This window comes from Herpailurus yagouaroundi, unplaced genomic scaffold (genome assembly GCF_014898765.1).
Source record: "Herpailurus yagouaroundi ecotype Mexico unplaced genomic scaffold, PumYag 141, whole genome shotgun sequence".
Taxonomy (NCBI): Eukaryota; Metazoa; Chordata; class Mammalia; order Carnivora; family Felidae; genus Herpailurus; species Herpailurus yagouaroundi.
The window spans coordinates 36591084-36617712 of record NW_024412396.1 but is presented as its reverse complement, the minus strand read 5'-3'; the positions used below and the strand labels follow the sequence as shown (position 1 = coordinate 36617712).

At 42.9% G+C, this 26629-nt stretch overlaps 2 protein-coding genes across 5 annotated transcripts in view; one reads left to right on the top strand and one right to left on the bottom strand.

The window, feature by feature from the left end:
• The window catches only part of MNAT1 (MNAT1 component of CDK activating kinase), a 237487-nt gene extending 224078 nt beyond the window's left edge, over window positions 1-13409 (bottom strand). The window contains exons 1-2 of one of the 2 annotated variants that reach the window (XM_040477324.1): window positions 13385-13409; window positions 4850-4991 (exon numbers count right to left, since the gene is read on the bottom strand). Coding sequence is in view for 1 of the 2 variants with exons in the window: in XM_040477323.1 (XP_040333257.1) it covers window positions 4675-4763 (89 nt within the window). In the remaining variant the exon portion in view is untranslated. Of the gene's footprint in view, window positions 1-4674; window positions 4992-13384 lie in introns of both variants that reach the window. The other variant, XM_040477323.1, reaches the window with a different exon arrangement.
• On the top strand, window positions 11534-24460 carry SIX4 (SIX homeobox 4). 3 transcript variants are annotated; one of them, XM_040477321.1, is made up of 4 exons: window positions 11534-12238; window positions 12447-13291; window positions 16019-16704; window positions 20112-24460. In XM_040477321.1, exons 1-4 carry the CDS (start codon window positions 12236-12238, stop codon window positions 20906-20908), a joined length of 2331 nt encoding a protein of 776 aa, XP_040333255.1. In that variant the 5' UTR covers window positions 11534-12235; the 3' UTR covers window positions 20909-24460. The 3 variants fall into 3 exon arrangements, with proteins under 3 accessions (XP_040333255.1, XP_040333256.1, XP_040333254.1); XM_040477322.1 differs by lacking the exon at window positions 11534-12238 and having other exon boundaries at window positions 12354-13291; window positions 16019-16248; XM_040477320.1 differs by lacking the exon at window positions 11534-12238 and having other exon boundaries at window positions 12354-13291.
• The last annotated feature ends 2169 nt before the right edge of the window (window positions 24461-26629 follow it).

Here is a 26629-nt window from a genome sequence, read left to right as displayed (position 1 = left end):
GAAAGACCTGTTTCTTAAAGAAACACGTGGTCCTGAAAAAAGAAAACAATTCTCCTTTTCTTTAATTAAAACAAAGCTCATCCTTGAACTGGAAAACAACAAACATGGAATCCAATCATCTTTAATGTGCATGTAATCAATCCATTTGAGTGTTTGCTGGACTGAATTGATACAAAAGGGAATATGCTTCCTCAGTTACTAGCAATTAAGAGAGGAAGATCTTTTCATTATGTTTTCACTTCTTTCTGCTTCTGTATTTTTTCCCATAAACAGCAGTCCTAATTAATCTTATCATAATCCTACACTCCTTATCTTTTGCGTATCACTACTCCTACTCACTCTCTTGCTTCCTCAAATGCCTTTGCCAACTTGAGGACATGAACAAATATAAAATCATGTGGTAGCCACATCAAGGTGGCCCAGTAATCCCTACCTGATAGTATTCACACTCTTGTGCGTACTCTTCCACATTGTAACAGGGCTGCTCAGTATTAACAAATAAAACAGCACAATGATAGTAATGTCATGTCTGTGATTAGATCATAGAAAGTTCTGGGCTTCTGGTTCTCTCCCTCTCTCATCACAAACTCTGGGAAAACCCACATCATGAGTACCCAAGGAGGGTCCACGGGGAGAAAATGAACCCTCCTGCCAAGAGCCACATGAGAAACCTTGGAAAAAGATATTCAGTCTCAGACAACAGCCTGAGCAAACCTCTGAAGAGACTATGGGACAGAATCACTCAGCTAAAGTCACTCTCAGATTCCCGCCCCTCAGAAACTGTGAGGGCAGGTCACGATCTCAAGGTTCACGAGTTTGAGCCCCACATAGAGCTCTGTGCTGAGTCTCGAACCTGTTTCAGATTCTCTGTCTCCTTCTCTCTCTGTGCCTGCCCCACTCTTACTCTGTCTCTCAAAAATAAATAAATTTTTTTAAAAACATGTTTTAATTAAAAAAAAGTATTTCACATCAAAATCCATAATGTTGTATTACTTATCAGAACAAGAAGATCAAAAAAATAATAATGCCCAATATCAGCAAAGATTTGTGGCAAAAAGAATTACCATATTGTTGTTGGGAGTATAACTGATACAACCTTTTTTTGAGAACAACTGGGCAATATTTATCAAAACTTAAAAGTCACATACAATTACACTACTAGGTATTTACCCTATGGCTTGAGTGTTATATCTTATGAATATGCCTAAGTGCTCAAAGAGCTAGCTAGCTAGCTACCAAGTTCACTCCAGTGAAAAAACAGAAACATAAAATATTCATCAAAAAGATTCTGGGGGGCAACGGGGTGGCTCAGTCGGTTGGGTGTCCGACTTCAGCTCAGGTCATGACCTCACGGTTCATGGGTTCAAGCCCCCCATCGGGCTCTGTGCTGACAGCTAAGAGCCTGGAGCCTATTTCAAATTCTGTGTCTCCCTCCCTCTCTGCCCTCCCCCGACTCTCACTCTGTCTCTGTCTCTCAAAAATGAATAAGCATTTAAAAAAACTTAAAAAAAGATTTTGGTTAAATGGGGCACCTCGCTGACTCGGTCGGAGGGGGAATGCGACTCTTGATCTCAGGGTTGTGAGTTTGAGCCCATAGTGGGTGTAGAGATTACTAAAAACATACATAAACTTAAAAAAATGTTTTTTGGTTAAATCAATTATAGTATAACTGAACACTGAGCTACCATCCAACTGTTAAAAATAAAGAGGAAGACATATACACACCGATTTATAAAAGATACCCAATATACGAATATTTTAAAAGGTGGATTTATATATATAAATTTATATATATAAATCCCATTTTCCAAGAAAGAACATGATAACAAGTTCATATTAAGAAAACTACAAAGGTGTGCCTGAGTGGCCCAGTCAGTTAAGTGTCTGACTCTTGGTTTCAGCTCAGGTCATGATCTTACAGTTCATGAGATTGAGCCCTGTATCGGGCTCCGAGTTGACAGCAGCAGAACCTGCTTGGGATTCTCTCTCTCTCCCTCCCTCCCTCCCTCTTTGTCCCTCCCCTGCTCGCACAAGGGCACATCCTCTCTCTCTCAAAATAAATAAACATTAAAAAAAAAAATTACAGAGGCACCTGGCTGGCTCAGTTGGTAGAGCATGCAACTCTTGACCTGGGGGTCATGAGTTCAAGCCCACATTGGGCGCAGATACTACTTAAAAATAAAATCTTAAAGGGGTGCCTGGGTCGTTCAGTTGGTTAAGCATCAGACTTCAGCTCAGGTCATGATCTCTTGGTTCGGGAGTTCAACCCCCATGTTGAGCTCTATGCAAACAGCTCAGAGCCTGGAGCCTGTTTCAGATTCTGTGTCTCCCTCTCTCTTTGCCCCTCCCCCACTCGCATTCTGTCTCTCTCTCGCTCTCTCTCTCAAAAAACAAATAAACGTTAAAATTAATAAAATCTTAAAAAAGAAAATTACAGATCATTAGAATTAAAGCTATTATTTTGACATTTTGTAGTCTCTTAAATTCATTTAAAGATAATCATTATTGTACAAGTCCTACATAGTAGCCCAAATGACTCCTGTTTTAATTTCATCTCTGCTTAGCACACATACTACTCACAAGTAATAACGGTAATATAACCAATATATATTAAACAAATACTATATTTGACAACAGAGACAGAAACTCTACAAAACACCTCCAAATATTTTATATATTTAATCCTCAAACACTGTAATATAGGTAGTGCTACTGTCTCTATTGTTCAGGTAAGAAAAATGAGGGGTGCCTGGGTGGCTCAGGTGGTTGAGCAACAGACTCTTGAATTCAACTGAGGTCATGATCTCCCAGTCTTGGAATCAAAACCTGCAGCCGGGCTCCACTCCAGCTCTGAGCTGGGCATGGAGCCTTCTTAAGATTCTCTCTCTCTCTCTCTCTCTCTCTCTCTCTCTCTCTCCCCCCATTGCCCCTCCCCCACTAGCATGAGTGTGTGTGCAAGCACACATGTGCTCTCTGTCTCTCACAAAAAAGAAAAATGAGTGCAAGGTGTTAGTAATTTGCCCAAAGCCACAGTTCCTGTAGGGACTGTGTAAAAAATTCAAAATCATAAGTTTCTTCTTTTATCCAATACGCTATATTCTTATATCCATTTTGTTCATATTTCAAGTCAAAAAAGAACTATAAAATGTGGTCTATACCTAACAAGTTAGCAAATAACCAAAATAAATAAAATAACTTACTTTTTTAAAGATTTTATTTTTTAAGTAATCTCTACACCCAACATGGGGCTCAAGCTCACAACCCCAAGATCAAGAGTGTAACACTCTGACTGAGCCAGCCAGGCACCTCAATAATTTAGACAATTCTTAACTCTTATGAGAAAACAAAAAGGACTAAGGATACAACAAAAGCAATTTCTAATTAAAAATAAGTCATCTCAGGGCGCCTAGGTGGTTCAGTTAGCTAAGTGTCTGACTTTGGCTCAGGTCATGATCTTACAGTTTGGGAGTTCAAACCCCATATGGGGCTCTGTGCTGACAGCTCAGAGCCTGAAGCCTGCTTAGGATTCTGTCTCTGTCTCTCTCTCTGCTCTGCCCCCACTCGCACACTGTCTCTCCATCTGTCTCTCTCTCTCAAATATAAATGAATAACAAAAACATTAGAAAAAAGTACCAATACATTAATAAACCTTATTATAATTATTATAACTACAACTGACCATGCAATTTATGCTTACCCAAAGACCTAGTCTATCACACTGTAGATTACCCATCACCTTTTATTTCTAAGAAACCTCAGAGAACCTACAGGAATATATGCTCACCATAATACACCACCTTCAATCCCAAGTGCTTTATAGAACCACATTTACTGAATCACATGTGACTATAAAAATGTGACAAGAAACATGCTGACCAATTCCGGCACTTATTCTTCAAAATAAACAAACTTAACCTCCTTCTTTCTCCTCCCCTCCCCCAAAATGGGCGTTCTGGAGTCAGACATCCTGTGTTCCAATTCTAGTAGGGCCCACTTAATAAGGACCTTGAGCAGTCTCAGTCTCCTTCCCTGTTAAATGGTAAGGATACTAATACTTACCTCATGGGGCTGTTTGGGAATGAAGTGAGACAATTCATGGTAAAGCGCTGAGAACACTGCCTGGCACATAATGTGCACTCAATAAATACCAGCCACCATTACATCTCCAAAACCGCCAAGAATCTAGACTTACTCCCTTTTAGTGATGAGAATCTAACCCAACTCCATCAGGACAAAATGGTTTATAGACGGTTTTCATATTACCTTACATAATAAATAGAAGTATATATTCACAGTAATTTTGTTTTCATAGCAATTTCGCCCTTTTCAATAAAAACATTTCCGTAAAATTAAACACTCCAATCCCCCAAGCTTTTAACCAGCGGCATGTCTGGACCCCAGCTGTCAACACAGCCTGGAAATACCCCGGCTATGAATGGGCAAACCTGACAACCTGCTGGGTACTACATCTGGGAACCTGCAGTCCAAAGCAGGCCAGCGCGGCTCGGGGCTACCGTCTGTTTACAGAAACAACGTCACCTTTTCCCATTTTCCTCCCCAGTGTTGAAACGAACGACGCCCTTTTCTCCCCTGAGCCCAGGCCAGGCATTTCCCAGCTCTCTTCTCCCACCCTGCGAGTTTCACCCCCATGGAACCCACGGTCTCCCGACTCACAGAGTGTGCCCGCACACATTCACCATCAGCTTCAAGGAGGGGTTCCGGTATTTAGTGGTCTTACACCGGGGGCAGCCCTGATCGTCCATGGCGGTTCCCTCCTGTGGATTCTCCCCCGACGCCTGCTTTAGCTACAGCCAGAGCAACCCCAAACCTCCTCCAAGCGGGTTCCTACCAACAGGCACTTGGCTGGGACGGTCCCGTTGCAAATGCGCACCGGCCCGGGGCGAGACGCTGCAGCACAAACGTTCCGGCCGCGAGCTTTCCGGTCCTGCAGCTGGGGCTTGCTCTTAGCTTCCGTAGGCCAGTGCACTATCCTAGATTTCGGGGAAGAGCTATTAAAATGTCAAATTGTACACAAAGCTCCATCTCCATGCATGTAGAAGTATTTTTTTAAGGAACTGTGTCACAATTAGGCACATAGATTTCACCTTGTACTGTCTGGAAAGCATTACCACGATTTCAAAGATTTATGCCCTGTGTACATAATCAATAATTCAGACTAGCATTTTCTTTTGAATAATTTGAAAGCCTGTGCTTTATATTCTCCTTTATACTTGCAGTCATGCAAGCACAAGTTCGCAAATAAAAGTTTGAAAAAGTTACCTATAACAAAAGTCTCTACACCAACCCTAAATACTACAGATTCTCACTAAATTCTGGCATCTGTTCTGCAGAGTCACTTAATTCAAGACTGTCAAGTGTGCTTAACCGGTGTCACCTGGTTCTTACATCCCCCCCCCCAACACCCCAACCATATACACTGTATTTCAGCAATTGTAAGATCTGAGAGCCTGAATCTCTTTGGCAGTTGTAAACCACATTCACTGCATTTATCAGGATTGCAAAGAAAGCCTATAAACAGATCTATTAGATAAACTCCTCCCTCTGTAAGGGACACATGTTCATTGCCATAACAAGGATATGTTGATATTTATTGAATAAGTAGAGTGAAGAATAAATGAACGAGCATCAAATACTAGTTCACTGTGAAAAAAATTTTAAGCCAAGCATCATCTTGTAATCTGGTCCAAATTCCATCAGAAGTAGACATGCAAAGTTTTTCAAATTAACCCATACAATGAATACTAGCTATGTACACACATGGTAAGTTTAAAAAGTGCTTTCGATAGCACTTTTGCTCTTTTCAATAAAAACATAAAAAGTGACATTCCAACTCCCACTTTTTTTTAAGTAGGCTCCACTCCCAACATGGGGCTCAAACTCAGGACCCCAAGATTAAGAGTTGTGTGCCCTACCGAGCCAGCCAGCCACCTCCCAACTCCCACTGTTTTAAACAGTGAACTCAGTATGAAACTCAGTGTGGTAATACAGTTGGGATTTCCATGGGTTACAAGAGGAGGAACCTGACAAACAGCTAGATATCACATCTGGGAACCAGCAGACCAAAGGGCTTATATATAGCACTACATATATATATATATGCATATATATATATGCATATATATATATGCATATATATATATATATGCTTATATATAAGCACAGGGCTTATATTTGTACATAGACATAGGGATTCACCTAATAAATCATGTCATCAGCTTGATCATAACATTGTTCACTAACAGGAGCTAACCAAATAAGTTTACTAAAATAGGCAATACAAATGCTGTGCTGACCTGGAGGCTTATTATGCTGCTATTGTCTTATTGAAAAAGACCACATCCAAACCAGTCATGTGACTCACAGTGAAGCTCTCTAAAAATAAGGACAACTTTTAGGATCTTAATATATTTTAATAGAACAGGAAACTTACAGTAAAAGAGTGAATATGTTCAGTGAGCAAATAAAAATTTTAGGCAATAATACATTGAGAAGTCATCCATTAATTTGGCATTATTGTTTATTACCACAAGGCACTTTTAATCATGTCCTGGAACAGGAGACCCCCCAACCACTTTGTGAATTGTTTTACCTTTTGCCCAAACCTTAACATCAAGACAAAGAAAGCACTGAAGATTGTGGAAGGAAACATTGCTACCAGCTTTCTCCACTTCCCAGGTTGGAAACTACTATAAGAGAAGAATGGTAGCAACAGCTGACTTGGAACTCTTATCAGATGAGCATGATTCTCACAAAGCTAGAGGCAATAGAAAGTAGAGCTTATAGATTGGGCATCTGACTTCAAGAGAGCTGGATTCAAGTGCTGACTTCATTACTTTGTAATTGCATGACCTCAGGCCTCAGTTTTTCCAACCATAAATTGAGGGCAACGTGAAGATTAAATGAGATATCTCATTTAAAGTACTTAGCACAGAATAAGAGCTCAATAACTGTTAGCCATTATTAAACAGTACTATAGGTATTCTCATCAGTAGTAGTATCTAAAAGAAGCAATGAAATGGGAAGAACCTGGCCTTTGCTTAAATCAGACTGGTTTTTGAGCCAAATTTCTTATCCTCACTTACCTCAGTTACTTTCTTCCACTTAATACGCTTCACAGGGTTGCTGTAATGATTAAATTACCTGACAGGTACTTGTATGAAGGCACTACTACAATGCCTCGTACATAATAGAAACTCCAAAATGTATACCATTATTACTCGTGGGGTCCACAAACGTAGAATGATCAGAAGGCTTTCAAGAGGAAAGCCTGGGGGCGCCTGGGTGGCTCAGTCGGTTAAGCGTCCGACTTCAGCTCAGGTCACGATCTCGAGGTCCATGGGTTCGAGCCAAGCGTCGGGCTCTGGGCTGATGGCTCAGAGCCTGGAGCCTGCTTCCGATTCTGTGTCTCCCTCTCTCTCTGCCCCTCCCCCGTTCATGCTCTGTCTCTTTCTGTCTCAAAAATGGATAAAACGTTAAAAAAAAAAAAAAAAAGGAAAGCCCTGACAGCACCTGAACTCTGGTTCAAATGGAACTTCAGTCTTTGTAAAACCCACTAAACAATCAGGTTTCCTACATGTCTTAAAACAGCAGCATCCATGAGGCACCTGGGTAGCCCAGCTGGTTGAATGCCCAGCTTTGGCTCAGGTCATGATCTCCCGGTTCAGGAGTTCGAGCCCCACATCGGGCTAGCTGCCATCAGCCTGTCAGCCCAGAGCCCGCATCAGATCTTCTGTCCCCCTCTCTCTGCACCCCCCGCCGCTTGCACTCACCCAAAAAATAAACAAATATTTTTAAAAAAACAGCAGCATCCCAACAGTGGACCAACTGGCCCATTATTTCTCTTCCCAAATCTGCTCTTCCTCTAGCATTCCCATCTCAGTAGATTCTACCTCCTTGGGGCAGTGTTTCTCTCTTGCAGACCCTCTCTCCCAGCCCCAAGGACCCAGGCTGGGCTTTCCCCATCCTTAGGGGACATTTATGGTTTTGTCTCAAGACTAAAGATAGCATCCCTCCCCCTTCTTATGGAAAACAACTCATCCCCCACAGGCTTCAGTGGTTCTTAATGTGCCTGCTAATCACAATCCGGACTCTCTGGCCTAGGGGTTGACACATAACCCTTACTGGCACAACCAGAGATCCTCCTTATATTTTTCAAACTGGCAGTAAAGGGAAAACAGTAGAACCTCTTTAACGGGGCTAGAAAAGTGTGAATTAAGAACGATGGGGAACCCTGGTTCCAACTTTCTGGGGAAAGCCCTTGGAAAGACCAACTTGAAAGAGGCAGGTGAAATGAGACAGCAGGTCTCTAAGCACAACCAGTTGCGTTCCTGTTTTTCACGTTGTTTGATATTATGTTCCAATAAATTCATCCTTTTGCTGAGTCCAGTCCAAGCGGCCTTTCTGGCTCCTCGGGGAAATCCATATCACCACAAAAACGACAAGAATGCTGCTACACCTGGGAGATGACTAGAACCTGGCACTCACTCTGCCAGGCTCTCTACCTGTTTCTGCCAGGCTCTTCTCCCTCCACTACCACCCATGAGACTCACTAGGTCCCCTCCTACCTACTGCTCATCTGCATCCTCCACAGGCAGATAGCTTGGTTACTAAGTCCCAAGCATTATATCCAAGGCTCCCTCTCCCAGCCTTAACTTTTTTTCTTCATGAAAATTTGAAAAACCCCAGAAGAGGATTCTGAATGTTTTGGTTTGGGGAAAGTGTCCATCCCTGGGCTAATCAACCATGACCATGGACTACTGTGTACACAAACCACCGTGAGCACCACTGCAAACTGAGCGTTCCATTCAAAGACCTTCATAATCTGTCTCCAACCTGCCCTTTAAGCTAATCTCCCACCACACAATTAATAAACCCCACAACACAGACATGCTGAATTACTCAATATATTCAGAAATATACCACATACCTTCATGGCTCCATGCTTTACTCATTTCATTCAATCTTCCTCTAGTGAGCTCTATCCTTGTCCTCTCAAAATTCTTGTCCTTAAGGCCCAGCTAAAAATCCATTCCCCATTGCCCTTGGCCTCCCAAAATTAGTCTCTTTATCCTCACCACTCTCATACTCTCTGTTGTATTTCCTAATGGATGTGTCTTATCTCTCCCACCATATTTTAAGCTCCTCAGGGTCAGAGAGCTCAATATGTTCATCTTGCTATCCTTCAGTACCTAATGCAATACCTGTTATTAATCAGGACTCCGTAAATATTTGGCAAATGAATGATCCTTCAGAAATGTTAACTACATATCATCAACCATTGATGACTAAATAACAATAGAACACTTCCGGTACCTGGGAGATTACTTTGCAACCTAGTTCCTCAACAGTACCAGTACATAAGCTTTGGAAATAGGAAGAACCTACCAAAACACAGTTATGTAGGCCTTCCCTTTATCTATCCGCCTATTAAGGCGGCCAAAGTCAGCCTTGAAAAAGAACCTCTGCTCTTGGTGGCAACACCATAAAATATATTTAAGCAAAGTGTAAAATTTTGTGCTGAGCCAGATTTTCTTCAATAGACTAAAATGGCAAAAGATTTCCATATGCTCTCATCACTACCTTCAGGCAGGAAGGCAAAGATACGGAAACAAGCAGGTTGGTTTTCACCTTCACACAAGCCCAGCCTCAATTGTTTTCCCAAATCACAACACTGCTTTAGGCTGCACATCAGTACTGCAGACTCAGTGTTTACAGCATGGCAGACAAAGGAAGTAGAAGTATTCATCAATTTTACAAATCATTTGAAACCAGTGCTCTGAGATGAACTCCATACACCCTGAAGTCTGGTGTTCCATTCCAAAGTTTGAGTCCAGGACTTCCGGTCCCACTTTGAATTGCTGCCAGAATGAGCCTGGGGCTTAGCCTGCTAAAGGAATCCAGAGCCCGGTGTTGCATTTCACTTCTGGTTCTACAGGAATCTCCTCCTGGAGCTATAGAATACCAATGTAGCTATAGGCTGCAAATTCATAAAGGCCACTGCTGCTTCTACATAATCTATTGCACTTGGTGCTCTGGAAGCAAAGGACACACTCAGAAGACATGCAAAAACCCAATACATAGTTTTCCAAATATAATAAGCCTGAAGAAGATTCCTATGGCCTGACCTTGGATCGCCCTATAATACAGTCAAATGAATTTTCATTAGATACATAAAACTGAAAAGTTTACTACTTTGCACTATCAGGAAGAAGATAACAAACATTTAGCAGAGATTAATTACATGCCAGTTGCTTTACGGCACATCTTATCTCATTTAATCCTCACAACAATCCCAGGCACTTTTTATACTCAAGTCGCTAATAAATGGCAGAACTGGGATTAAACCTATGTCTAGCTAGCTGATCCCCAAGTCCACATTTTTTCCACTAAACCATACTATATCCTGTCTACTTTGCTCCGATAAATATGCTTTAACAATTCAAGGAGCAAAATGCCATGTGGTATTCTGGATTGGATTATGAAATAGAAGACAGACATCAATGGAAAAATTGGTGAATCCAAAGAAAGTCTACAGTTTAGTTAATAATATTGCACCAATGTTAATTTGTTTGGAGAAATATATCATTGTAATCTCAAATGTTAACATTAGGGAAAACCGGGTAAAGAGTAGGTGGGAACTCTCCATACTCTTTTGTGAGTTTTCTGTAAGTCAAAATTATTCTAAAACAAAAAGCATATTTTTTAAAAGTCAAGGAAGTTATGTACCTCGGATATTGTCCTAAAGCTGGATACCTAACTGGATATTTCCAATGGGGTGAAAACACATGGTCTTTTCTATGACTATGAATTGCAAATCAACCAGAGACATCAGTGCTGGCTTCATCAGGGTAGTACAAAAGCAAGTCAAGTCCAAAATCAAATGACATCTTGGTTGACCAGCAATAAAATGCAGCCTGTCCACGAAAAAGAAAACCTCACCGAGTTGATCATGACAGCAGGTAAGCTAAACAGCTGCTTTATAATATGCCGAAATAGGCAGTTTTGGGTAATTGGGAAGCAGAAACAACACAAGGCCACCGTGAAGGATGATGTTAGGATGATGTCATTAAAGTGTTGGATTTTGAGAAAGGGCATCAGCAGGTGGACCTAACTGACCCACAGAAATCAGAGAAGCAGAGGTGGGCTCATCCTTTTTTGAGTTAAGACCTCATGCAAACCAAGAAAGAGACATAACTGCAAACAGCAGTCGACTCCACCCCCAGGCATTTCACCTCAAACCAGAGGGCAGCCTTCCATCTGTCTATGCTGTTGAAAGGGCTGCTGATCCTGCACTGATCTGGAAGACACCTGCACTTAGAATGGAGGAGTATCACCTTCAGAGAACTATACACACACTTACAGAAAATCTGCTCATACAGAATACTTAAATGTTCATGCTTTATAACAATCTAAGGCTTAAGTCTCTTCCACCTTACCCTACTCACTGAGCTAAGCACACCGATTCAATACTCTATATGCTTAGTTGCACCGTGTTCAACACAGTTGTGTTGCCAGCTCTCCAGGTGAGTCAAGGTTAAATGCTTTTTGAAGTCTTCTTGTTTTTGTCTCCTCCGTGGGCTATTTATACAGCTTATTTTAAGATTTTCAAGCACTTTCCCCTTTTTAATTTACCATAAATGTTTCCCCCTGGGAACATTCCCTAGTGACATTCTATTTTGGACCCTTTTGAATACAAAATCCTTGACAAAGACATCTCTCAAAGGGAGGGAAAGGGGACTAGGGACATAGAGAAGCTTCTGAATTGTCTCCTTTGAAATTTTGTCACCTGGATGCTTGACGGTGGTCTCTTTGTTAAGAGTTTGGCGTCCGGACCTTAAGGCCACACAATTAATCCTCCCGCTGGAATCCTAAGGACTCTCTTTGAAAGAGTCTCTTGTCCAGTTTTCAGGCCACATTAGGTAATTTCCCGCCCAGGAGCACGGTCTAAAAAGAATGTCGGTGTTTCCCTTCAGGTATAGGTGCCTGGGGGTCAGGGGAGAAGGAAAGGCAAGGGGTGGAGTGCGAGGCGGGTGATCGACAGGGATAGAAACGGTGTCTCCTCCTCCCTCTGAATGCGAAATAGCCAATGAGGTGGCGCGGCCGGGCCGGCCGGGCCGCCAGTGCCATATAGTATGCAGCAACCCGAGGAGTCACGTTGGGGGAACGGCAGAAAGCAGCTATCCTTTTACACTACTTTGCTCTAGCAGCTATCTTAATGGTGACTGCGTGGCCGGGGGGAAACCTGATCGGCCAGATCCAGCCGAAACCGGGCGGGAGGGAGTGGGCTTTCCGGAGGGGGGGAGGAGGGAGGGAGACGAAGAAGGAGGAGTAAGAGAGGGGGAAAGAAAGAGGAAAAGAGTGCGAGGGAGTGAGGGAGGGAGGAAAATAAACAACAAAAAATGTCCTCTTCCTCCCCCACCGGGCAGATCGCAAGTGCGGCGGACATCAAGCAGGAGAATGGGATGGAAAGCGTCTCGGAAGGGCAGGAGGCGCCCCGAGAAGTGGCGGGGGGCGCGGCGGCGGCGGCGGGGCTGAGCCCCCCGGCTCCAGCCCCTTTCCCCCTGGAGCCGGGGGACGCCGCGGCCGCCGCCGCCAGGGTGAGCGGAGAGGAAGGGGCAGCGGCGGCCGCGGCGGCGGATCAGGTACAACTCCACTCGGAACTTCTGGGCAGGCACCACCACGCCGCGGCCGCCGTCGCCGCCGCCGCCGCCGCGCAGACCCCACTGGCCTTCTCGCCCGACCATGTCGCCTGCGTGTGCGAGGCGCTGCAGCAGGGGGGCAACCTGGACCGCCTGGCCCGGTTCCTGTGGTCCCTGCCCCAGAGCGACCTGCTACGTGGCAATGAGAGCCTGCTGAAGGCGCGGGCGCTGGTGGCCTTCCACCAGGGCATCTACCCCGAGCTCTACAGCATCCTCGAGAGCCACAGCTTCGAGTCGGCTAACCACCCGCTGCTGCAGCAGCTCTGGTACAAGGCGCGCTACACCGAGGCCGAGCGAGCCCGAGGCCGGCCACTGGGCGCCGTGGACAAGTACCGGCTGCGCAGGAAATTCCCCCTGCCCCGCACCATCTGGGACGGCGAGGAGACGGTGTATTGTTTCAAGGAGAAGTCGCGCAACGCGCTCAAGGAGCTCTACAAGCAGAATCGCTACCCTTCGCCCGCCGAGAAGCGGCACCTGGCCAAGATCACCGGCCTCTCCCTCACCCAGGTCAGCAACTGGTTCAAGAACCGCCGGCAGCGCGATCGGAACCCCTCAGAGACCCAGTCCAAAAGGTGAGCGCCAACTTTCCTCCTCCTCCCCCTTCCTCTCCCCCACCCCCTTCCCAGCTTTCTTTTCCTCCAAGTGCTCGCAAACATGGCGCTTACCTTCCCCACCAGCCTGGTCCGGCTGCCCACCTCTCCCCGCCCCCCACCTCTCCCCGACCCGGAGAAGGGGGGGACGGCGGTGGCGAGAGGCGGGGGGGACCTCCCTCCTCCCCCTCCCCCTCCTCCCCCCAGAAGTTTCTGGTCGCCCGCCTAGGTCTCAGTCCCCGCCCCCACCTCGGCTGGTCACTGCCGCCCAGTTTCCCACCCCCATCCCGCTGGCTTTGAAGTTGCCACTCTCTGCCGGGGTCTGGAGGGGCGCAGGAGCGTGTGTAGTGTGTAGGCGCCGGAAAGGCAGCCCTCGTTGCCGCCCGAGGCCCACCGGGGCTGCCACGGCGGGCCGGGGTCTGCACCTCCACCGGGTCTCACCGTCCCGGCGCGTGCACGCGCTCCTTGACCGCCCTCTCCGCGGCTCGGCTGCCCCTCTCCCCGCCCCAGGCCTGCGCTGGAGGTCGCGGTGGCCGCTCTGGACGCTGGAGAGTGTCGATGGGGGCTGGCGTTTCAGAAGGGGGGTTGGGGACGTCGAGGTTTTATGTGACAGAGTTAATCATTCACCCTGCCCGCTGTGGTTCTCTTCGTGGCCGCGGCAACGTGGGGTGTTGGTGCGGCTGGGCTCTGCCGTGTTTTGAAACCTGATTCTGAACTCCTTCGGATCGGGTTTCAGCGCCGCCGGGGCAGTGGGACTGGAGGGCTTGCTTCCTCGGCCCCCCAACCCTGCGTGGCTCCCTCCTGGGACAGCGGTTAGGGGTGGGGGCGCTATCAGCTCCACACCTCCTTCAGCGCCCACCCTGGCGGGTTTCAACTTTTTGACTGGCAGGGTTTTTGACCCCAACTGGTGGGAAAGATCGGGTTTTCCACCTCTATTGTGCGTCCTTTCGAGTCAGACACCTGGAGTGTTTTGTGTATTGTTGAGCGAACTAAGGAGAAGGTCGCCTGGAGAGATGGTGTCTCCAAGCCACGCGGGCATAAGACAGAAAGAACCCAAAGCAACTCGAAGGTTCTGCCCAGGGAAGGAATTTGGGAGCCGGGAAGCCCGCCCCGGCCGAGCGAAGGTGATCACCCGCCTCGGCCCGCCCTTGCCGCTCCTGTCCCTGCACCCCCGCCGGGGCCCGACGGCTCTGGAGCTCCTCGCCCAAGGCAGGGAGGGAGGCGCTGTGTCCGAGCCGTGCCTCCCGGTAACCAAAACAAAACGCGCACTGCGACCTGCGTGCATCCTTCCGCAGACTTGCGGGGACACCCAGAGGAGGCACGTTGGTGACCCCGCGCCTGCTTGTGGCCGCGGATCCCATCGCTTGGAGCCCCGTCGGAATCCTCGGGGCCAGAGGCAGGGGGTGGGGAGCGGGCGTGGCGCTCAGGCCAGCTGCCCTGCAGCCTGCGCTCCCCGGCTGGGCGCGTTCCTCTCCCCAGCCGCACTCTGCCGGCTGCGCGCCTCCCCCCCCCCCCCAACCCCACACCCCCGCCCCCGGCCCAGTTGCCTGGTTTAGGCCCCTCTCCGGATCTACCTCCCACCCGCACCCCTGGTGAGTCACCCTCGCAGACGGCGACGGCGGCTCAGCCTCAGCTCGTAAATCAAAGCGCTTTCTGCGCTCCTGGCCCCGCAGCCCAAAGCCCGGGTAATCCCCTCCCCTCCGCATGAAAGCGAACCGACCGCCGGGCACTGCAGGGATGGGGATCCTCTACAGGGCCAAGTCGCACCAAGCTTCCAAACTGCAGCTAACTGCCCCTTTCTCCCCCCCCCCCCTCGCCCAGCCTCAGTCCAAATGGGAAACCCTATCACCACCCTTCACCCGGATTTGGCGTGTCCTCCCAAGTCGGGGAGCTGAGGAACCCAGTCCTGTCTGGAGCAGAAGGACTGAGGGTGCTGGGGAAGGGGTCTGATGGTTACAAGGCTGCTGAGTGACCCACACCCTTTCCCTCCCACCTCACCAGGGCACTGGATGGTGTATGTTAAATAGGCCCCTATGGCTTCTTTTGGATTCAAAGGCGACTGCACATAACAGTTCTTGGGTTGAAAGTGCCTTTCCTACATCAAGGACAGCCACTTTGTTGAATGAGAGAGTTGTCAGTCTGGTGGAGTAGAAGTTTGGGAGCAGGTGAGAAAATGATCTCTTGTTAACTAACTGGCAAACAAAACTGAACACTTCCCACCTCCTGCTCCTTCGGCAGTTTCATTTACTTCCAAAATCACACTAATCGGAATTGGTTTGAAGGGAGGGGAAGGCGTTCCTAATAGGAAAGACTGACCGCCTCATCTAGTGAGGTTTTTCCCCCCCCCTGTGGTATAGGTAGCAGCATAATTTAACAGGAAGGAATAACTTCAGTGCTATGAAAACGTATATATAATTCTTATGAAAATCCTGTTAGCTGAATTTACATCTTCCAGATCTCTGGACTTTCCCTGAATTTATTATTGGTAAAATGATTGGGATAGGAGAGTTTATCTTCCCACGTTCTCTGTCTTTATGGTTAGAATCTGCTGAAAGGCCTCATAACTTAAACAAGACTAAAGACTTCCTGCTCTGCTTTCCTAAAATATTACCTTTAATGGGGTTAGAGGTTGGTTTTCTAAACAAATGGCACTAGGTAGAATGTCATCCCTCTGACCTTCTGAATGTCTTGATTTCCCCTTCTCTGCAGTGAGTCAGATGGCAATCCCAGCACTGAAGATGAATCCAGCAAGGGCCATGAGGACTTGTCTCCTCATCCACTCTCCAGTTCATCGGATAGTGTCACCAACCTCAGCCTTTCCAGTCACATGGAACCAGTGTATATGCAGCAAATTGGAAATGCTAAGATATCATTAAGCTCTTCTGGAGTTTTGTTGAATGGAAGCTTGGTACCAAGTACTTCACCTGTCTTTCTTAATGGTAATTCTTTCATTCAGGGACCCAATGGAGTTATCCTTAATGGATTAAATGTGGGAAATACACAGACAGTGTCACTGAACCCACCAAAAATTGCATCAAACATTGTGAGCAATGGTATATCCATGAGTGACATACTGGGGTCTACCTCCCAGGATGTGAAGGAATTCAAAGTCCTCCAGAGTTCTTCAGCTAACTCCGCAGCCACCACTTCCTACAGCCCCAGTGCCCCTGTGTCATTCCCAGGGCTGATACCCAGCACTGAGGTAAAAAGAGAAGGCATTCAAACAGTGGCTTCCCAAGATGGAGGCTCTGTGGTGACTTTTACTACACCAGTGCAAATTAACCAGTATGGCATTGTCCAGATCCCCAATTCCGGAGCAAACAGCCAGTTCCTTAATGGGAGCATTGGATTCTCTCCACTGCAGCTGCCTTCTGTTTCAGTAGCAGCTTCACAAGGTAAAAGTCTCATTCGGTACCATAATGCACTAGTGAATGTTTTAGCCAGCTGCTGTAAATGACACATTTGGTGAGAGCTGTAGATTGATGTTACTGTTCACGTACCTTATTGGCTGCCACAGCTGCAGAAGAGCCTTGATTTGTTTCTCCTTCTTCACAACACCCATGTAATATCCAGTCTGGTTGGTTCCCTGGCATCATGGAGATGGGCTTTTATTTTCCTAACATCTGAATGGAAAAATACAGTTCATAGCAAATCTTGCCAGTTCTACAATTAGAGAAATATGATAAGTCAGTTGGTGCTTACAAAATAACCCATTGCTTGACATTTTAAGATTAAAAATTAATAATATTGCTAAGAACACAAAATTCGTCAAGCAGTTGGTACGAATGTGTACACTTTACCTAAGCATTTTCTATCTGACCAAGGAGTGTTTTAGAAGAGCAAGCTAAAAAGACTGGATCAATTGTGTTTGATCCATGTTCCTCCTATAATTAAAACTATCAGACCTAAAGGAAAACCAGATGAGTATGTGATAGGGTGTCTGTTGCTCTGCATGTATACTCTCCCTCCCTCCCACCCCCCACCAAATGTGTGGGTTAGCCTTATTTTATGTGTTTGTGGTTTTGCTAAAGGCAGTTTGCTGAAGAACACTGATCTGGAATTCAGGAAGCCTGAGGCTGTTATGCCACTTCTTCACTGACTTGAAGCAAGTCTGGATGGCTCTGTGTCATTTTTTGTACATAGAAACACGAATGGTGAGAATGGCCATGGAGGTTGCATAGTGCCTTAAACTTAGGAATGGGGGATGTGAATGCAGGTTTGCCTTCCTGTAAGCAAATCTGAATGTCCAGATTTCTATGAAAGCAAAATAAGTAACTGTCTCCCTTTAAAGATCAACTTTCTGTAAAATGGCTTTATCAAAAAAATCTCAATTTATGCACAACTATGACCCACTTCAGCTTATTTGAGGCATTAATGGAAAAAGTGTTGAGTAACTTTCTCTAACATCAATTCTCAGGTAAAATGGTAGGAAAACACAAAACTCCTGCAGCATACCGTGTATTTCTTCGTTGTTTCAAGTTATGGAAAGGATTAAAGTTAAATCACTTTCCAACAAAAATATAAGAAACCACAGGGTTTCTTCTCTCTTTAGGAAATTTCCAAACAGTAGATAACAGTTTAAAGACAAAAAGTTGGAGCAAAAAGTGTGGTATGTACATTGGGGGAGAAGAAAAGCAGAAATACTTTTCACGTGTAATCTAGAAATATGCTACCACAGAAAATTATTACAAACTAATAGCTAATTTTTAAAATGGGACATTTAATATGAATAAGAAGAAGCATTTTCAGTTAAAATAGCTAAGATCAAATGACATAGCTGTCAATCCTTGCACTGTCTGGGTGAGTTAAAGGCATAAGTTTAACCAGATGGGTCCAGGAAGCAGCGTTCCTTTATAGCAATGGTGGACTGCAGTTCTCTTTAAAGCATGTGGGGATTCAGCCTTTCTCAAAAACAGATACTCAGCCTTGCCTTAAAATGTGTAGACAAGATAGATTATCTTTTAGTAGTTAGGATTTATATGGAAAAGCAGAATATCTATATCTTTTACTCACTTCATAATCTGAGAAAACAAGGGTGTTTTTTTTTCCCTTACCATCATTACAAAGTTATACTTTGCACCTATGTCCTGTTTCATTTGAATTTTTTAAACTGATTTTGAAATTATTATTAAATTTATTATAATTCAAGTGCAGTTATACTTACATATCAAGTTTTAGATCACATCTGCTTTTCCTCCTTCATTTATGTGTGTTATAATTTCTACACATTCAAAGATATTGTTTTATTTATATTTAATAGCTGTTGGGGGAAATGTCCTATCATATCATATATGGTTCTCTCAAAAAATAACTATCGTTTTGTTCACCTATACACAGGCAAACAATTTCACAAATATATACATATAACAAAATAAACATCTATTTCAGATGTTTTTTGTTACAGTTTAGCAGCCAACAAGAATTTTAAAGTATACTTAAGTCAGATTAATTTCATTTGTTTGGCCTGGAACAAACATTCATGTTAGGGAAGAACCCAAACATACATAAAAATGTTTTGTTTTTTTTTTTAACACCAGTATTTCCGTGACAAATACTTTCTAGTGGTTACATTTAATTTAAAGTTTAAATACAGTTTTAGTTTGTTTGAAGATATTCCTTTGCATTTAAGGTGCTTAAAAAGTGGAAGATATAAAAAAACAACCCAGTAACATTTATTTATCAATACAGGTAGTAATATAATCACAATTATTCTAATTCAAGAAGAGAAATGTTTTGGGAGAATTACTTTTAACGTTGGGCTATCTTCTCAAAATAATAATTTACTGAACATCTAATTCAAGATCAGGGTAAACAACCCATCTGAATAATCCTGTCACAAAATTCCCTCAAGTCTACCTTTCTTACAGTGGCAAGATAATTGCCATCATTTCACTGGGTCTATGTAAAGACTCCAAAAGAAAAGGGTTTTATTTGATGATAGGAGGGAGGGGAAGGCTCTAATTCGTCTGCATTGTCTGAGTTACCTGATTTTGAACTTCTCAGCATTCTACTTATGTTTCTGGGGGTTTTTTGTTTTGGTTTGGTTTTTTCCTGTTTCTGGTCTCTGTAGACCATTCTAGTGAGAGCCTTAAGATATAAACGTTTCAGAGAAGCATTGGCTCTAGTTATTCACATTAATCTGTGTTTTTAAAAGTACAGTTTATTATTATCATTAATTCTTCCTATCAACTGCAACACTGAAAATTCAGAACTGGCATAACAAAAGAAAAAAGAACTCTTGAACGTTCTGTTGACTTGATATTACTTTATGGTTAGTTTGGTGAAAGTTTGCAACGTGTCTGTACAGGTTTATATGGTTAACTTCAAGCCCCAGGGCAACTCATTTTATGGCTATTTTCTACTTTTCCATTTATGTCAGTTACTGAACTTGTTCCAAACAAAGGCATTTTATTTTGCATTTGTGTTTCCTAGTTCTAACTGGCAGAACTGGCTACAACTATCAACTGATTGAGAGAAATCAAGTTGGTAATAATGAACCGGAAACTTGACTGAAATTAGAACTTGGAAAAACATTCTTTCTCATACTTTGTTTCTAAACCAGTACTTCTCACTCCCACTATGTCATCAGCATTACTAGGGAATTTGAAATACACCTGTTCTCAGACTTACTGAGTCAGAGTCTCAGGAGTAGAGCCTGGGGATCTGTAGTTTTGAGTGCTCAAGGTGATTCTACTGAACCTGGGAAAAATCGTGTGTGTCAAAAAGTCTTTTTTTCTTTCCCTATCAGTTCTATCAGCGATAATCTGTACTTTCTTTTCTTTCTTTTTTTTTTTTTTTTTAGGCAACATTTCAGTAAATTCAAGCACTTCAGATGGGAGCACATTTACAAGTGAGTCCACCACAGTCCATCAAGGAAAGGTTTTCTTGAGCTCTCTTGCTCCCAGTGCAGTGGTATACACTGTCCCTAATTCAGGCCAGACTATAGGATCTGTTAAACAGGAGGGCTTGGAGAGGAGCCTGGTATTTTCTCAGTTGATGCCTGTCAATCAGAATGCACAAATAAATGCAAACCTGTCTTCTGAAAATATCTCGGGGAGTGGCCTCCATCCCCTGGCCTCCTCATTAGTTAATGTATCCCCAACTCACAATTTTTCCCTGACTCCCCCTACCTTGCTAAATCCCACCGAGCTAAACCCTGACATTGCTGATAGCCAGCCAATGTCTGCACCTGTGGCAAGCAAATCTACTGTGACATCTGTCAACAACACTAACTATGCAACTCTTCAGAACTGCTCCCTTATTACTGGTCAAGATCTATTGTCAGTCCCTATGACCCAGGGTGCCCTTGGGGAAATTGTTCCTACAGCTGAGGACCAGGTGGGTCACCCCTCCCCAGCAGTACACCAGGATTTCGTCAGAGAACATCGTTTAGTTCTGCAATCAGTAGCTAATATAAAAGAGAATTTCTTAACAAATTCTGAGGGCAAAGCCACAAGCAACTTAATGATGCTGGACTCAAAATCCAAGTATGTCCTAGAGGGCATGGTTGAGACTGTCTGTGAAGACCTGGAAACAGACAAAAAAGAGCTTGCCAAGCTCCAAACCGTCCAATTGGATGAAGATATGCAAGACTTATAAACTTGATTTCTCTCTTTCTCTCTCTTTTTTTTTTTTTTTTTTTTTTTTTTTTTTTGCATCAGCAGGCAGATCTTTTCACGAAGCCCTGAGGACATAAGGCATTTTCCCATTTACAGGGAAAACACTAGTTTTGTGAGTAAATGAATTCAAGAGACTTTGGATTGATCTGCATGAAGATCACAGTTAAATATACAGGAGTAGAACTGCGTTGCTGCAGCCTTTTTGTTCACATATGTTCTCTTTTAAATAGATGGAGACAAAGGAACAAGATGAAATATATCAAGTCAAAGTGTGTCATTTGGCTGACTTAATATAACTCTAAGGTTAAATGGAACTTGATAGTTCTTTAAAACTGTGTCCACCTGACATCGGCATTAGAAATAGTACGGTTATTTTTGTTTACTTTCACTCCACGGGCATTGATGAGGTTAAGAAGCATACATGGTACTCCATACTATTCTAAGGGTTTATTTTTTTTGAATATATACATTTCTGTTTTTCAATATTTTTGTGAAAGTCTTGGTTTGTCTCTACACATTTCCAAATGTGCTTGCTAATAGTCCAGTGGGGCTGAGAAAGTTTGCAACTCCACTAAAAACTCTGAAACAAACTTCAGTATGAGTGTAAATATATTAGTCCTATAAGCAAGGATTTGAGGAATTACAGTGAATTTTATTTATGCTGTATATGTTTCTCTTCTACTTCAGACACTATGAACTGAAAAAATGTTTTCTTACTGTTTAATTTATTTTTATTGTTTGAACAGGAAGTGAACATAGTTATTTCCAACAAAGTTTTACTTTTTGTAGGATTTTAAAAGTAATGATTTTTATCAGGAGTCTATTAGGGTCATTATTAATAACACTGAAACAGGCAATCTAACTCCCAATATTGGAATTTTGGTACTTTTTTTCACATCTTGTTCTTTATTTAGCAACTCTCTGATTCATTTAAATATTTTTTCTATAGAATTCTATGTGCCTTTTTACCTTGTGGCCTTTTTATTATTCTTACTAAGGTACAGAAGTGTCAACAGAAGCACTGATGGCTCTTTCTATCTAACAGGGTTATTTTCACCACAAAGTTGCTTTAAATCTGAAGAACTTAAGTTTCACTTATGTGATTATGTACGTTTATGGTGTAAATTGATGAACAACTAATTATTGTTGATGCTTTTCATTACAATGAAATACCAATCCTAGAATACCATGTAAAATGAATTCTGTAGACTATAAAAACCATTTTAAAGTAAACAAAGAATACGCAAGTTCTCTTGAGCAAAATTCTGTCCTGGTGAAACTTAGTTCTACATGTTTTGAATCAGTTGTTACATTATGACATACGACTATTATTTGCACTATATTATCATGTCTTGTTCAAAGGTCGATCTTTTGGGGTTTCTTTAAGAAGCTTGCTTGATCATGTTGTGAGCTGTGGTTATAGGTTTTATCAGGACTGAGCACAAGATGCAAATTTATGTAGCGAGTAAAGTCTCTGGTGTGTGCAAAGCAAGAAATGTGAGAAAATGATCTCTTCAGAGATGACTTAAAGTTGTTGAACATAAAAGATATTACCAATCTTGCTGTCTTCAAGATCAGAATGAAGAGTGTACTCTTGATCTCTACGTGCCCATCTGCTGAGCATGTGGCATAAGGGCCGTAGATTACTTACCCTTGGTTGTTATTGCAAATGGAACTTGCAGGCATAGATGAAGAGCCCTATCCAATTGTTTCGTTAGAGAACTCAGATCCCACCTTCTTTATGGAATTAGTGAATGTTCTTAAACTGCTGAAACTACAGTTGTCTTTTTTTTTTTTTATAAAGTCAGGTGTTTTCGAGTTCTCTTCCACTCCATCACTACTTATACAGCTTGTTTTTTTCTTTAAGTGTGTGCTGATCATGTTACTGAGATTAATTATATGGTTCTGTAGTGTAGTTTACATGAAAATGATGTTTTTCCACTTGATGGCTGCAGATATTAAGAATTTTCTGTTCATTATTTTAAAATACCCATCTAATCAGGGAGATGGGAAGGTTTAAAAAGTTATATATATTTTATATATAACTGGAAAAGTTTCATATGTCTTCCAAAAATATAATAAGCCTCTGTTTTATTCACAGTTCTTCCTCTTTTTTTCCCTTAAGAAAAAGGAAAAATAGCACAAAACTTAAGACTTACCTAGGAAACCCATTCATATTCCCAACTTGATGTAATTATACCCCTACAATTACTCCAGGTAGCTACACAATATACCAGGTAAGAATCAATGCACATTATAAAGAACTTATTGTTCTTTTCTATACTTCAGTAAAATAAGGGCCAGTTGGTGTATAGCCCATACATATGTGAATGAAATAAGATAAACCCCATGATCTCCTTGCACAGAATTGCAAATGTTTTTTTGCAATACCAAGGGCCAGTCTCAGAACCCTTGGAGTTCATGTGGCAGAATTTCTCTTACATAAACCAATGCTTGAAGATGCTGCAAATGACCCTCAAATGATCCCCAAAGAGGAATCAGAATAAGGGTAAAAACTCTCCCTGCAAACCCCAACCCCTGCTGCTGGCTGTGGGATTTTTGGTGTGAGGCTATCTATGCACTCTATCCGCCAGAATTTGGCATTTAGTTCTTAGTTACATCTAGTAAAGACCAGTTTTATCAATTAAAGAGAAGGTGCATTTGTTCCTCAATCAAGCAAGAACACCTGTGTTGTAGTGTTTTATAGCTCATGTATATTTATAGTAATGAAAAGACTGAATTGTACACGTTTCAGTGCCTTTCTTGTGTTATGAAAGGCAGGTAGACGTTATAGCCATAGATAAAAATTCGTAGTTAAATTGCACACTGACCTTAAATCTCCCTGTATATGCCCTTGCATTTTGCATGTCAAAAGTTGGATTACTGGGCATGTGTTGAAGCCTGCCCTGCTACATGTTAGGCAAGTGTGCATTAGTACATAGCCAGAAGTTCTTCATTCTTTTACCATGTTTTTGACAGATCATCTCATCAGAAAAACATAAATAATTCAGGAAATTTATGGGGAAAAGAATTACATTTTACAAAAGATGTTTCAAAGTCTTCCTAGAACTTAGATGATAGAGCCTAACAGTTACTTTGTATCTAGTTGATACATTTCATGTTAATTTAATATCACAGTACATTTTATTAATCAAAATTATGTAGCATGTGACTCTCTTGGCTTTCAGGGTTCTCAATTTTTGTTCTTTTGTTGCATGTACTGTATGTTTAGAGGAGACCAGTTATATACTCAATATGGTTTTACTGTGCCTTACACAAAGAGAAAATCTATACAGAATGTATATCATGGGGTGGGGTAACAGAATCTCTACTGCACTGTTAGGTGATGGCACACAGAGCATGTCCCAGAACATTTCTGTGCTTAATTACCCAACCAAAGAGATCTAAAGTATGTATGTTGTACTGTAATAGGGGTTTATGCCTGGACAATTAAGTGTTTTATTTGTTTTCTGAAATGATGTGAACTTATTTTTCTAAACACTATGCTAAATAAACTTTATATTTATACATACCTTGTGTTTAAAAAGTTATTTATCCCTGGAAAAACAGAGAACAGGAGGGAAAAAACAAAAACCCACACAAACATTTCATAGGTTGGCAGATACAAGGACAATAGGAGTCACTTTAGAACAATCTCTATTGGTCTTTGTATAAAATTATGCAGTTCACTTAATTGTACTTCATACTCAGAGCTAAATTAGATTTCATCTTCCTTAAAGGAAAGGAATGTGTCTTATTCATTGAGGTATTCCAAAATCTGACCCTCATTCTCTATAAGGTATAGTGGAATTAAATTCAATGATCCAAAGACCTTTCCATGCCCAAATCTTACTGGAAGAGCTCGATATAATCCATCTTTAAAGTAGTCCCATTAGCCAAAGTCTGGTTCCACTGCAGTGGGGTCCACCAGTGGTTTGGCATAAAGTTATGGACACAACTGCACCACTGAGTATGTAGATGACTTGGCCCTGCTACAGTTTGATCCTACTTTTAAAATTACATGACCTCTGATTCTGTATGCCTCCCACACTGAAATGAAGAGGAGTTTGGATAAAGGAGATTGGACCAACTGTACAATTGTATTCCAAACTAGTTAAAGGCATCAAATTAGTTTCAGATTATGTCTAGACTTTGTTATATTCTTGTCATTCACTTCATTTGTTTAGTAATGTTCTGTGTAGTTAAGCCAGTTACAGCGAACAGTGTCTCACTGAGTATAGGATCAGAGCATTGTGGAGTAATTACATTTTATAACACCTTAACAAAACAAATATTTTAGAACACTTGACAGGTCACTGAAGTACTTCAAACATTTGTGGCTCTGCAGAATCTAGCAAACTAAATAAAACCCCTCAAGGGGAATTCAAGACGTTTCAGCATATGATTCCATCCCACTTTTCCTGTTTCCCTTAAGAAATAGTAAGTGTGGGACACCTGGGGGGCTCAGTCGGCTAAGCACCAGACTTCAGCTCAGGTCATGATCTCCTGGTTCATGGGTGCAAGCCCCGCATCAGGCTCTGTGCTGACAGCTCAGAGCCTGGAGCCTGCTTCAGATTGTGTCTCCCTCACTCTCGGCCCCTCCCCTACTTGTGCTCTGTCTCTCTCGCTCTCTCTCCCTCTCAAAAATAAACATTTAAAAAAAATATTTAAGAAATAGCAAGTGTGGGGTGGCTGGCTGGCTCAGTTGGTGGAGCATGTGACTCTTGATCTCGGGATTGTGAGTTCAAACCCCATGTTGGGTGTGGAGCTTACTTAGCAAAAGATAATAAATGTGGAAATCTACTTCTGCACATGACTACTTTCAATAAGAATAGATAGTAAATAAAGGTACCTTAATGATCAGTGCTATAAAGTCAATACACAGGGTAATGAAATTGAGCATGGGGAATGGTAGAGGTGGGGACCTGAATTAGATTGGTCAAGGAAAGTCTCAAGGAAGTAAACTTTCAACAGAGAGGCTTGAATGAAGAGAGAGAACCAGCCCACAAGACCTAGAAAAATAGCATTCCAGACCTAGGGAACAGCAGGTACAAAGGCCCTGAGGGGAAGAGTAGAGAGTCTGGATCAGTGTTAATCCTAGAAGACATTTGGTAGCAGATCTAGACAGAGAGATAGGCAGGTGCCAGGTCACAGGTAGAACTTAAGTGGTCTGTGTTTGGATTTGAGTCAGAGAAGCAAGGAACGATATAACATGATTTGCGCTTTATAATATCACCATGTCAATTCTTTGGAGAATGGCATTGTAGGAGGCCATTCTTGGGAGGGAAGGAATTAGGAAACTATGTCATGTTGTCCTAAGCTGTTGAACAAGAAATACTTCAGGAGCTGTTGAAGCACGTATGGCAGTTTTTCCCCAAATGTCTCCAGAATTTTGTGCTCTCCAAGCCTTCTGTCTACTCTGCCTCCTGCTGTTAGCCAAAGCTGCCAGCTTCCTGCTATGACTGTCCCAGTCTGAACCTGTGCCCTGAACTCCAGTCTGGTGGATCCAGTTCCCTAAAGGATATTTTCAGAATGTCCTGGTCACCTATGACTCTACATATGAAAATTTTAAATCATTATCTTTGCCTTAAGCCTGTTCCTCATTTGTAGTAGCAGTCATTCATCCATTGGCCAAATAAAAAATCTGGGACTCACTCTGGAGTCTTCTCTCCCTTTCTTCCCACCTCCCCCACTAGATCAC

Bases quoted from the DNA above. Each gene is read 5' to 3' on its own strand.
- SIX4 (XM_040477320.1), top strand. From the start codon at position 12,420: ATGTCCTCTTCCTCCCCCACCGGGCAGATCGCAAGTGCGGCGGACATC. The intron at 13,292-16,018 runs GTGAGCGCCAAC...CCTTCTCTGCAG, and splicing joins TCAGAGACCCAGTCCAAAAG to TGAGTCAGATGGCAATCCCA. The intron at 16,705-20,111 runs GTAAAAGTCTCA...TTTTTTTTTTAG, and splicing joins TTCAGTAGCAGCTTCACAAG to GCAACATTTCAGTAAATTCA.